Genomic DNA, 12,096 nt, shown 5'->3' on the forward strand with positions numbered 1-12,096 from the left:
ATTTGTTTCTAGACCCTTCCACTTAATATTTTTGGGCGGAGGTTGACCATGAGTAATTGCAATTATAGGAGTGAAACCATAGACCAGGGTGTGCTGCTGTTCCTCCTGGTCACTGAAAGTGACTCTTTCTCTCCCTGCCACCTTATTTTAACAAGGTGGAGTCCTCATTTTGTTCTTTCCCAAACCTGATCAAACCAGATACGGTGAGCAGACAGCAGAGGTGGCAGATGGCACCTACCTTGCCCAAGCCTGGCGTGTCCTTCACCTTGTTGACAGCCCTCAGCAGACAGGGCGGGGCCGGGGGAGGGGAGGCCTGCAGAATCCCGCTGAAGCTAGTAGCAAAGAGCGGTGTCTCGACCACAGAGGAAGTAGAAGGTCGATGCTTCTTCTTTTTGGAAGACAGATTTAACTTCTGGGCAGCTCTGTGGAGGACAAAGCAGCAAAGGGTCAATAGGGGGGAAACTGCTATACAAGCAGGTAGGAGAAGGTCACTGTGCTTCCTTCGCTTCAGATACCCCTTTGTTGCTCCTTCTCTCTCCATCAGTGCCTCTGGAGTAGCCCTTTCATCCAACACAGCAAACTTAATGAGCTACCCAGTCATTTATACAGCAGAAAAAAGCCATAAAATCACATGGGTCTGCAACCACAATTTACAAAGAGTTGTTTGTTATCCACCAGCACTCGGCTGAAGCATGAATAAAAAGTCATCTCTGGGGATGAACAGCACCTATGAAGTTAATCATTCCATAACTTCTTTGGTATAAACTCAAGTGTGAGGAACGCTACGAGCTCTTTTAAAAACTCTAACACCTTGCAAAGTCCAAGCCAACCTGATGAAGAACCGTGTTGTGGCTAAACAGAGCATGCACTGTCTGTGGCTATGAAGGAAAATATAAGGTCCAGGGCAACAGGGAAGACATAAATCAAACTGGCCACAGAAACATAACACCGAGTCAGAGTGGCCACTCCAGCCAGGGTGCAGGATGCTGACACTTGGGCTGCTCACATGGATAGTGGGCTTCTGGGCAAGGCCATCTTTAAATACAGAATTCAATTCATGGGCAAGTGCAGGGAGTGAGGGGTCAAGGCACAGAGGGGACAGACAGTGACAAGTGAGGGCGAGGTGGCTGGTGTCATTAACACTGACTGCTCGTGTCACTTCTTCCATCACACATGTGCTCTCTGACACTTCGATCGTGATAATCCTCATAGAAAAAGAATGAAATAGGCCACAGGCATTTCACAGTCTTCTGTGTTCATTTCTGAATTAATTCTTAGCTTTTTCACACTATGGTCTTGTCCTAAGAACTCAATTTCCTTATGAGATATTACTACTAAACATTTGAGATGCTGCTTGACACTAAAAGACTGCCTTGACTCTACCGATCCACACCTTGTAATCCCTACAGGATTCTTAGTAATTGTAGAACAGGGTCACAACACAGTCAGGTTGGAAAGACAAAAATCAGCATTGTTTATCTCTCCCCCAAATCTCTCCTAACGAGCTAGAAATGTTGGTTTTAATTTCATGTGAGCAAGTGGCACGTCTTGGACAAATCTGAGCTGTGCACAAAACTGCCACTCACACAGGGCAAGCAACTCTACCATCTCGGAGCTTAATTTTTCTTAGTATTAAGCCTGACAGCCTATTGGTATCAAGAGTGAAATATACCAGGATGGGAGCCTGCAGAACGGAAGATGCCCTCACATACCCCAGCAAGGGGCACTAAACTCAGGGAACTCTACATCACTGAGTGTGAGGAGATGGGAAGTGAAGGGCAACAGAAGGACATTTCCACAGTCAGAGGAAAGAAAAGGAAAGCCAGGGAATTTGTTTTTCATGATTTTATTGCCACTTTTCTTGATGGGTCCCTTCTGACATTAGGGGTGAAATGGAATTGTTCAGTGACTCATCTGGGGCTTCTCTTGGCAGGTGTCACCGCTCTCCAAGATGCTCTCCCTAAATGAACAAAAACTGGCTGCATTGTGGTGGCAGCAGGCGTCCCATTTGATCCTTCACAGCATTCAGCATTCGGGCCAGGCTGATGCTTCCCAGAGAGCCAGCAGGAAGGGGCTCATCCTGGGCTGCTAGGAGCTCAAAGGTGGTCGTGACTCATTTCCATTTAGGATTTTTTACCCTGGAGAAAAGGCTGGGGCAGCGTGTGGCATTCCCTGTGCAAGTGGGAGACTTGGCCAAGGAGGGAGGGAGAAAGAGATGCTGGCTGGCAGCTTAGAGGACCATGGTATCCTCACGGTGGTTTCTCCTTTCTCCTACTGTCTGTTACTCGGGCCCATGTCCTGACAGCCTCTGAGGAGGCCAGCTAACGTCCTCACAATGAAAGCACAGGCGAGGACAGAGCTCTAAGATGACCCCCCTACAATATTGTGTTTCCCTGTCTTCCAGATTGTTCCCAATAGCCTGTAAACATGGTGCCATTTCTTCCATCTTGAAAAATAATACACGGAGAGAGACAGGCACAGGACTCACTCCCTCACCTTTGAATCTTTAGCTCAAATGCTACCTTATCGACAAACCTACCTCATTAACAAAACCACTCTGTTTATCACGTTTGACAGTGTTTTCCAAAGACGGCTACGTCAATTCATTCCTCTCTCTGCTTTTCTTACAGCAGGACACTGATACTCCATCCTTGAGAGATGGGCCTCATGTTCCTTATCTTTGAACTTGTGTGTGACCTAAAAGCTCCTTCACTGACAGACTGCACTGGAAATGAAGCTGCATGACTTCCAGGGTTAGGTTATAAAAGGCAACACTGCTTCTATCTGGCACTGTCAGTAGAGTAAGAAACTTCTACTGTGTCTTATTCTTGGAGCTCAGCTCAGAGGCTGTGTGGAAGCCCAGGTATGTGGGAAAGCACTGAGGTCCCCGGATGTTAGCCTGTGTCAAGTCCCAGACAAGCGAGTAAGTGCATGTTTAGACGGTTCCAGAGGTCACCCTCTGTCCTGCCGCCACAGTCTCGAGATCACAGAGCACAGATAAACCACACTCATATATCTTCTCTGAATTTCACACTCCCAGAAATCATAGAAGTTAAATGATCACTGTTACTTTAAGCTACCAAGTTTTGGGGTAATTTGTAAACAATCATAGAGAGTGAAACACTCACTTCAAGATTTCCAATTTCTTTCCCTCTGGTCTTCCCCAATGGTGACAATTATCATTAATACAGAAAGTTATGCACTTGGTTATCATGTTCATTGTTCGTTACCTGTTTCCTCTGGAATGTGAATTCCAAAAGGGCAGTGAGCTCCAAAGTACCTGTCTAAAGAATGTTGATGTTGAAAGGAACTGGGGGTATTTATCCCAAAAAGTAGGAAACTGGATAAAAAGGAAAGAAAAGATTATTTTAAAAGACTGTCTTTGAAATAAATAAAAGACATGTTGGGAGTATTTTTTAAGAAAGGATGGCAAATATTTTTATAGGCTGTTGTTTGAGTGTCATAAAATCTTATGAGGAAGATAACATTACCTCACTTAACAAAGGAATGAGGCATGATGAGCTTAAAGTGAGAAGCCTTTTAGCGTCTAACTTGAACTTGAACAAATAGCTTTTCTAGATATTGTTATACTTTAGACAAAAAAGCGTCCAAATGCTCCTGTATGTAGAAGGTGGCTGGACCCTGAGTTCTCTACTCATAGTGGATTCATCCATCCATGAGTTGAGGAGCTCAATGTGCCTTCAGGAGGTGCAGGTGCTTAGAGGTGGTCACTAGGGGTGCTTAGAGGTGGTCACTGGGGGCCACACCTGGAAGGGCTTACTCTGGTCCCTGGATACCCCCTCCCCTATCTACTTCCTAGCTAGCAGGGGTTGAGTACTTTTTCCTGCACCATGCCTGAAATGATGACCCAAAATAAACATCCTCTCACTTTGGTTGCAGGGGCTGGACACTGTATCTCAACAACAGGAAAGTGCATAAGGTGATATTACATACGTAATATTAGGCAGATTCCTTAAATTCTAATTATGTATTTATGAGTCTTAGAGACTACATGCCACATAGCTGACATAAAATAATGCCACCATCATCCTCATCATTTTTCTAATTATTGACTCAGTATGCCTAGCAAGATACAGCAAAAATAGTATGTACTGTAGAGACATTTTTAAAAGAAAACAGGACAGTGCTATTAAGAGTTCAATACACAAATAAATGGTACACTGATGTAATATGGTAACAAGTATTGACACTTAGATGAAAGCTAGGTCTATGTGCTCCACACTGAACCATATGATCTTTAAGTAAGGATTAGATTTACATAACAAACCTATCACAGGAACAACAGTGAAACATAAGGGACAGGTACTCTAAATTGTACGAGACATTTTTCTAACAACTGGAAAAACACATTAGGTGATGCATCAGCTTCATGGACAGGGAGGATTTTGTCACGGAAAGTGTCCAAGTAATCAGTAGAAAACCACGTGCAGGGAACATCAGGGAGAGAAATGCACGTAGGGGAAAAGCCAGATGACTCGCAGCATCTCTATGAAGGGGAAGATTTGAGCGCAGCGATTCCTGGAATCTCTGTTCCATTTAGGAAAGCCTCTGTCAGCATTAATGCAGAAAACAGAAATTGAGGGAATTATTGTAGAACTTTAAAAAGCTTCCTAATAAGTATATTATGAGAATTCTAGAATTTTGAAATAAATAAAAATCATAGTCGACAGCCACAGATTTCTGAACAGCATTTTAATTTTGACATTATAGCCAGCTGTTTGATCTCTGTTTTAGATATAGAGGTCAACAGCTTCAGGCCTTTTATGTAGCACTTCAATGACATGCAGACAGAAGGTTAAAGTTTGGAAATAACTCACGTATAACTATTATTCAGAGACACAAAAGGAGAGATAGTCATAAAAGAATTGAAAGGTAGGCGTTTTGACTAGAAGTGTGTTTTGTGCAATTTATAGCTTATTAGGAGTTCTTTTTTTCATAGAGGAAAACGTGAATTATTTTATAAGATTTCAAATAGCAAAAAAAAAAAAATCAGCCTACAAAGCTATTATAAGCAATATTTACTTGTCTCATTCATACCAATGATAGTATCACAAATTTCCTGAAGCTATTCATCCCAGCATACATCTTTAAATATCCATTAGCTCCATTTAGCTCTCTGTGTCTTATTTCAAGGAAAAAGATCGTCTCTCCAGCAGGATGAAATTAATATTTACTGAACACCTATAAGGAAAGCGCTATGGTGCTCAGCACCGTCAGCTGTCAGGAGAGGAGTAATGGCAGCGGCTGGGCCAGCACCAGGCCTGCTGAGCCAGCGTCGCCCTCTGCATTCCAGCCCCTTCTCACTCGTCTTACACATGACACAAGTCTCCCACCATGGCAGAAGGGCAGCATCGGAGGTGAGGAATTGGTTGAAAGCTCACTTGCCCTGACCAGGAGATGGCTCCTTTTTCTCATTGCCCAGCTGTACCCCAGCCTAAAGCAAAATGTGCATCATTACTTATCTAGTGCATTTAATTGGTTAAACAAAGAAGGTCTTAGATCTCTGTTGTGCAGATTGTAGGGGAAATGTATAGGGTATTCCTTTTCTCCTTGTTCCTTCCTTTTTTTTCTTCTTCCTCTTCTCTCTCTCTTTCTCTCTCTCTCTCTGTCTTTCTCTCTCTGTGTCTCTCTGTCTCTGTCTCTGTCTCTCAACTGTTTCTCAATCCAGCACTCCTGAAATTCAGAATTGCAAAGTGAAGTAAAAAACCTTCACCCTATGCATATTTCATAAAAATAAAATTGAACTCTACCATCTTTTCTATACAGGAATTACTGAAATCTTTCCCTAGTGATCTTTTACAAATTATTAGCATCATAAAAAGATAGAACTTTCCTTAGGGATTAGGCAGCAAAACTGGGCAACCTAGTCATTTTTATCCCTCTTAAAATACTACACACATGTGTTGCCAACTATACCCTGAGAATATTCCATCTTGTCTGAGGGGTGTTCAAGTGTAGGATACTCAGAGAGGAGGGTAAAGGGCTTATAAAAATTGAGAGGTCATTCAAGGTCTACTAAATTCAACCCAGACAACTGACAGGAAGGACGGTGCCTGAAAACGCACAAGACTTCCCAAGAACTTCACCTGCTGCTCTGGAAGGGTCCTGCCTGACCCACGGTGATGCTAGTGCAGAACCCTCCCAGTGGTGGGGGAAGGACGATCCAAGCTGCAATTTAATGTGGAAGCGGCTGGTGTCTCCACTGCTTCTGAGCCATTACAGAAATATTTCAATGCTCTGAGGATTCAGACTATCTGATAATGAACAGCGACATGACAGATCACAGCAGCTTCTAGGAAATCCATGGGGTCAGTGACACAGAGGATAGGATAATAAAACAGATTATAACAGCAAGCATAGTGACAAGAACCCACGGTTTGAGGCAGATCGCCCCCAAACAGTTCAGGCATCTGCCCAGTGATGCTCCAGTTTGAAACAGCACCTATTTAAAAGTATTTTAATACCCTAAACAGCATGTCAGTCATTCCGGAACCTCCCCCAGTCAAGACGCAAATTGTCCCCCTTCACCTTTCTGCTTCCTAATTGCTTCCAAGAGGGCATTTCCATGTCTCCAGAGCCTGAAAAACATATGGACCTTGCAGTTTTTCTGGCTTTCATGTAAATGATCCATTTCATTAGTGCCAAAGATAATTTATGATATGACTTCAAATAAAGTGCTGCTAGGAGGCAAAGCACGGCTGACCACCAGCCTCAAACGGTGCAGAATGCGCATACTACAGAGGGACCCTGGCGTCAGTTAAAAATGGATTGACTGTCACAGTGAATACGCCATACCTGTGGCGAGACTCCTGTGAATTCATTCTTCTCTTAAATATTCACCAGAGCTTCAAGGACTTTACGCAAGTTGTTTTCCTTGACTACTTCGGTCTTCCTGTGTCATCACTCATTCCCTTGCACTCTTACAGCTGCTGGTTTTGAGAAGTGACTTGTGTACTAAGGCTCACGAGATGTGCTGTGTGCTGTGAGGTTTTGCCTCTGTCTTACCACTACCGCTGCATTGTCACTCACTAAGGGTCAGTACCATGTGTTTACCTTCTTCCACAGCCCCTAGATCTGCCTTAAAGCTTGTGTCCTTTGAGGGGTGGTGTGTGCTTACTCAGTACTTCTTTTTGATACAGAGCCTTGCTACTGTAGCAATCCTCCTGTCTCAGCCTCCCTAATCCCATAATTATAGGTATGTGCCACCACTCCTGGATCCAGGGCTGGCAGGGTATGCCCGGGGTTCCAGGGCCAACATGGCATACAGTACCAGGGCTTGAACTTGAGGCCTTGCACTTGCCAGGCAGGTGCTTATACTGCTGAGCTATCTCCCCAAGCCTTACTTGGTACTTCTTAATCAACCCCACCTTTGTAGTTATACCAACATGCACAAGATCCCAAGATTAAGTAGTCTGGAGTTCCAGGCAATGCTTACACCTAGAAGTGTTCCATTTTCTCTTAAACTACATATCCTCACCTGCATCCTTTACCAAACCCTGTGAGGCAAGCAAGGTATTTATCCTGCAAAGTACAGGTGAAAGAAAGAAAGAAAAAAAGAAAGAAAGAAAGAAAGAAAGAAAGAAAGAAAGAAAGAAAGAAAGACACTAAGGTTGAGCAGTTACCTGATTTTACTCAGTCATAGGATTAGTGATGCTCATACCTGGGACTCGGATTCACTTTTCCTGTCCTCCAGACCCAGGGTCTTTCCACTACATCATGTTATTATTCACTTTGATAAACAAAAGCAGTTATTTTATTTGGGCAAAATAAAACCAAATGATAATCATTTGTCTAATAATAAAGTGGAAAAAAACCAGTTGCATATATTTTATGTAACTCAAATCGAATCATATATAAGCATTTACCAATTACTGATCTAGTTGCTTAGCAACATCCCTCCATATCACAGGGAGAAAATGTGTCATTCGAGCGAGTTAGGTCAGGGCCAGAATTAGGATGTGAAAGGCAAATTACATGAAAATGGCTTCACCATTCCTACAACCTGGAGCGTGTCCTAGTTAATAATCACAATGACAGCTACACCGGGACACGACGAGACACAACACGTGGGTACAGCATCTGCTACCAGCTATGTGTTTTCCTCTACATATATAAAAAGAATGCAGCAAGCTGCTTACAATGCATCTCAGAGGTCTAGAAACCCAATCAATCAATCAATCAATCAATCAATCAATCAATCAATCTTTATTGAATAGCAATGTTCACAGAAGAACTTTTGAATTCATATACTATAAATATCATTATAGTCACCTTTGAGTCTCTCAGCAGCCACTCTATACTCAAGAGTCTACTCCTAAGCCTTACAGATGAAAGGAATCCACACCACCTAATGTTACTAATTTCATGTTGGCTGCAGAGCAGCAGAGATAAAGATCTGCAGGAGCCTGGAAACACACAGTAGGGCAACCTACTGCCCAGTGGGTAGGAACCAAAAGCTTTTCCTGAACATCATCCACTCATGGCTGGGAAAGTCTAAAAAGCAACATTTGAAAACCACATTGCTAATGTGTGTTGCTAATCCAGTGATATCTGTATTTTGTGCATAGTTAGCATTATGGGTAAATGAAAATATGATCAGTGGCAAAAATAATGGGAGCAAAAGAGTCCATTCTTAAACTGATACCTTGGATAAAATTTCTTCACACTTCCTATGGTGACAGCTGAGTACCTATGAAAGCATTTGCTGAGCCGATCTCCTTGCATGAAAACAGACACTTTCATATGCCCAGAAAGCAAACCAGAAAGTGTTAACAAAAGAGTTAGAGGTTGGCATGGAATTCTCAGCAGAAGTGTAAAACATGAGCCTGTTATTTCCTGGCTACGGAGATCTGGATCTTAGAATGCCAAATAAGCACGCTGCTGGTGAAGTGTGCGTTTTGCTGAGGGCTTCTGCACAGGCTCCCCGGCAGGCATCCGCCGCCTCTCCTTCCACAGGTGCATGCAGAAGGGGGCCATGTGATGCCAGTGGTCCTGGAGACCCTGGCTCTGCGCAATGTATGATGGGATTTGGAGCATCTGAAGAATGACTTCCACTTGTCTTGCCCGCAACAAACCCCACTGAGCCCATTACACAGCTGCTGCTCAGTTCTGTACTCAGCTGCCCCACAATCTCTGCTCATCCCTGCTACGTGGCAGTGGGAGGCCAGACCCTGTGGACCTTCACGGCTTCCTTTAATCATTCCTAGAGCCGGGATTCTGATGGGGCCAGTTTTCTATCAGCAAGATGGCATTTGTGGAGCGGGGTTTCAGGACCGAAGAGAAACTTGGAAACTTCTCTAAGGGACTTGATTTTATCTAGAACTTGACAAGTTGGTGGCAGACTCACTGGGCTGCCCAAGGATATGTAGATGCTCTTATTACAAACCATCTCTTTCTGTCTGACCAGCCAACCCAGGAAGTGAGGTTCAAACACTGTTGAGATGGAAAGTTCCAGACCAAGACCAACAGGAAAAGACTGGAACCAAACAATTTCTGTTTCCAGGACCAAATGACCTTGAGAAGGTACCAGTCTGCTTGAAGTCTCAGCAATCTTTTATATTTTTAAAAGACAGCATCCCACTTTCAAGGGCATCAGAAGAGAAATAAATCAAAACTTAATCACAAATTCATGTGGAATAGAAAAGTCTAAGAGGAATATATTAGTAATTTATAAACTGTCTCTGGTGCCATGTGACGGACACTTTAGACTGTGTGTCTGTAGCCTGTAGCTGCTCTGTCGCCTATGTAGCATTACCTTCACTGAGTCCTCCAGAGCTCTATGCCCTTTCCTCCACGCTGCCCTGGAAGGTGGCTGCACCTGTCAGCTCACGCTCATCAAGACTTCATCTGGGAGAACAGCATTAGAAACCCAGAAGTCTGGAGATGTGCCTTTGGGGCATTCTGCTCCAAGTATTCTAAACACAAATGACTTGGACAGTGGCAGGTGAGGACCCCACCCTGAGAAAGCACAGGAGGCCACGGTCCACTGGTCAGCAGACTCCCTAGCACCTCCTCCCCACACTTCCTCTGCCTGATGTCTGCCCTCAGGCCAGTGGCCACGCACCTGGATAACCAAAGATCTAGCTGCACCCATCATCCAATTCTACCAGCGCCTTTTCACTCGTTCGCTTGTGCTAAGCTGTGTGTCTTGGTCTTCCCAGACTCGGCCCTAGCCTTTTGATCTCCTGCATCCTGGCTTCTGCCTACCTGCTTGATTTCTACTTGCAAGCCTGGGCTCCACCCCTGGGTGATGTGCCTGACTGCCTCTCCTATCCGCCTGGGGCTGCTTAGGTACTTCTCACTGTGCCTACGGACCTTTGGTCACCAGTTCTTCCTCCCAGATGCTCCCTCTCTGCAGATCCTAACTTTCTTGAGCTGGTCCTCCCAGTCCAGGAAAACTGGGTAGCGTCTTACCGCCTGCTCAATCACAGCTGTGCAAATTGGGTTCCATACATAAGTTAAAAGAACTGTACGCCCCAGACCCCAGTAAACATGGAGCATTACCACGATTCCTCCTAGACATGAATAATAGAAAACTGGCTGTTCTCTGGATCCATTGGGACTGTATTTCTACAGCACAGCTATTTCAGCTGCCTACAAATACAGGCAGAGAAAAAGACAATCACAGGTTAATGAAAGCCTAGTCCTCGTGGAATGTCACTGCTTGATTTTTCTACGGAGACGCAATCGTCCCTAAAATATGTATGCAAGTCTTCTACGGTAGGAGAAATAAGGGATGAAACTTAGCATTCCTTCAAGGAATAAGCATATTCCAGATAATGTGATTTTAAGAATCTAATGAATCTAATGTTCTTTTTATTACATCATGCTGCCTTTAGATGCTAAATTCAGTAGTTTCCAGCTAAATCATTTATACTTATGCTAATGTAATGTTAAAAGGAAGAAGCTTCCTGTTCTACCGTAAGCAGATCACCCATTTAAAAGCCAGGATGGCCATTACCACAGCATACCCCTTACTTTCCCTTTTGGTGGAAAACTACCTTGAAAAGCCCAAGTAACTGCAAGGCAGGTACTTTTGCTCATGCTGTCATTATGGTAGAATAGTGCTCTCGTCTCACTCTTTCCATGTTTTTTTTTATTATGTGAAATTAAAAACTGACACGAAATTACACACTTCAGATATCATTTGTAGCCCAAAGTGGCAAACTGCTATTGAGGAGCACTAGTTAGAAATGGCCGGCACCTGCACAGAAATCAAAGCCTTTAACCCACAGCTCTTGGCTCAATACCTGTAGCCCCCTCAGAGCAAAACTAATTTATTGTCAATGCTGGGTGACACGCTCTGTGATTCGGGGGCTTCTTGGTTAATTAAATTTGAATATAACAGTTTAATTTGCTAACAAGTGATTTTCCTCTATAATACTGATATTTTAATTTAATAAATTATTTACTACATTTCAAGTCTGAAGAAATCATTATGCTATTTCAAAAGAAAACTAATTTGCACTGCAACAGGACGTATCAGATATAGAAGTGGGTCAGACTTCCTGCTGCCCTCACTACTGCAAGGCTGCTCCAGGCTCAGGAAAGTTGTTTAGACTGCCGGTACCTTGGCAGCCCCACTAGAGGCTGGGAGGTAGAAATGTGCATCTTCCTCTTTCTCTTTCTAGGTAAGATGTACAGATGGCTGAAAGCCCGGGCAAAATCATACTGTGCAATAAAGTGCAACTCATATTCATAAACTCTGGAGAGGAAGAACGAAGGCAGCTTTTGTTTAAATTTAGAAAAAACACTGATGCAATCTCCTTGGAATACACAACAGAGATGAGAGATTATTTCAGAACAAAATCAATTCTGAAAGCAGGAAGAATATATAGTACTCATGATTTATCTGGCCCTCACAGCAAGGTCCTTTTGCAACATGGTGTCAAGGTTGCTAACAAAGACCAGTACTTTTCTTTTTGCTGCACGTGTTTATTTGGTCACAGAGGGCAGGGCAGGCAAGCTAGGAAGCAGCAGGAGAAAGCGGCAGGAGGGAGCTCTGGGGTGCACACGTCCAGTGCAGGAGAAGCCAACACTAAATCCAGCTCAGCGTGCAAGTTCTCTGACACTGCA

General features: G+C 43.7%; 1 protein-coding gene across 4 annotated transcripts in view; it reads right to left on the reverse strand.

The window, feature by feature from the left end:
• The window catches only part of Kif26b (kinesin family member 26B), a 512,864-nt gene that overhangs the window by 127,362 nt on the left and 373,406 nt on the right, over window positions 1–12,096 (reverse strand). For all 4 annotated transcript variants that reach the window (XM_023710227.1, XM_023710226.1, XM_004626828.2 and 1 more), the window contains one exon: window positions 239–422. In XM_023710227.1, coding sequence (XP_023565995.1) covers window positions 239–422 — 184 coding nt within the window. The remainder of the gene's footprint in view (window positions 1–238; window positions 423–12,096) is intronic.

This window comes from Octodon degus, unplaced genomic scaffold (genome assembly GCF_000260255.1).
Source record: "Octodon degus isolate 3935 unplaced genomic scaffold, OctDeg1.0 scaffold00017, whole genome shotgun sequence".
Taxonomy (NCBI): Eukaryota; Metazoa; Chordata; class Mammalia; order Rodentia; family Octodontidae; genus Octodon; species Octodon degus.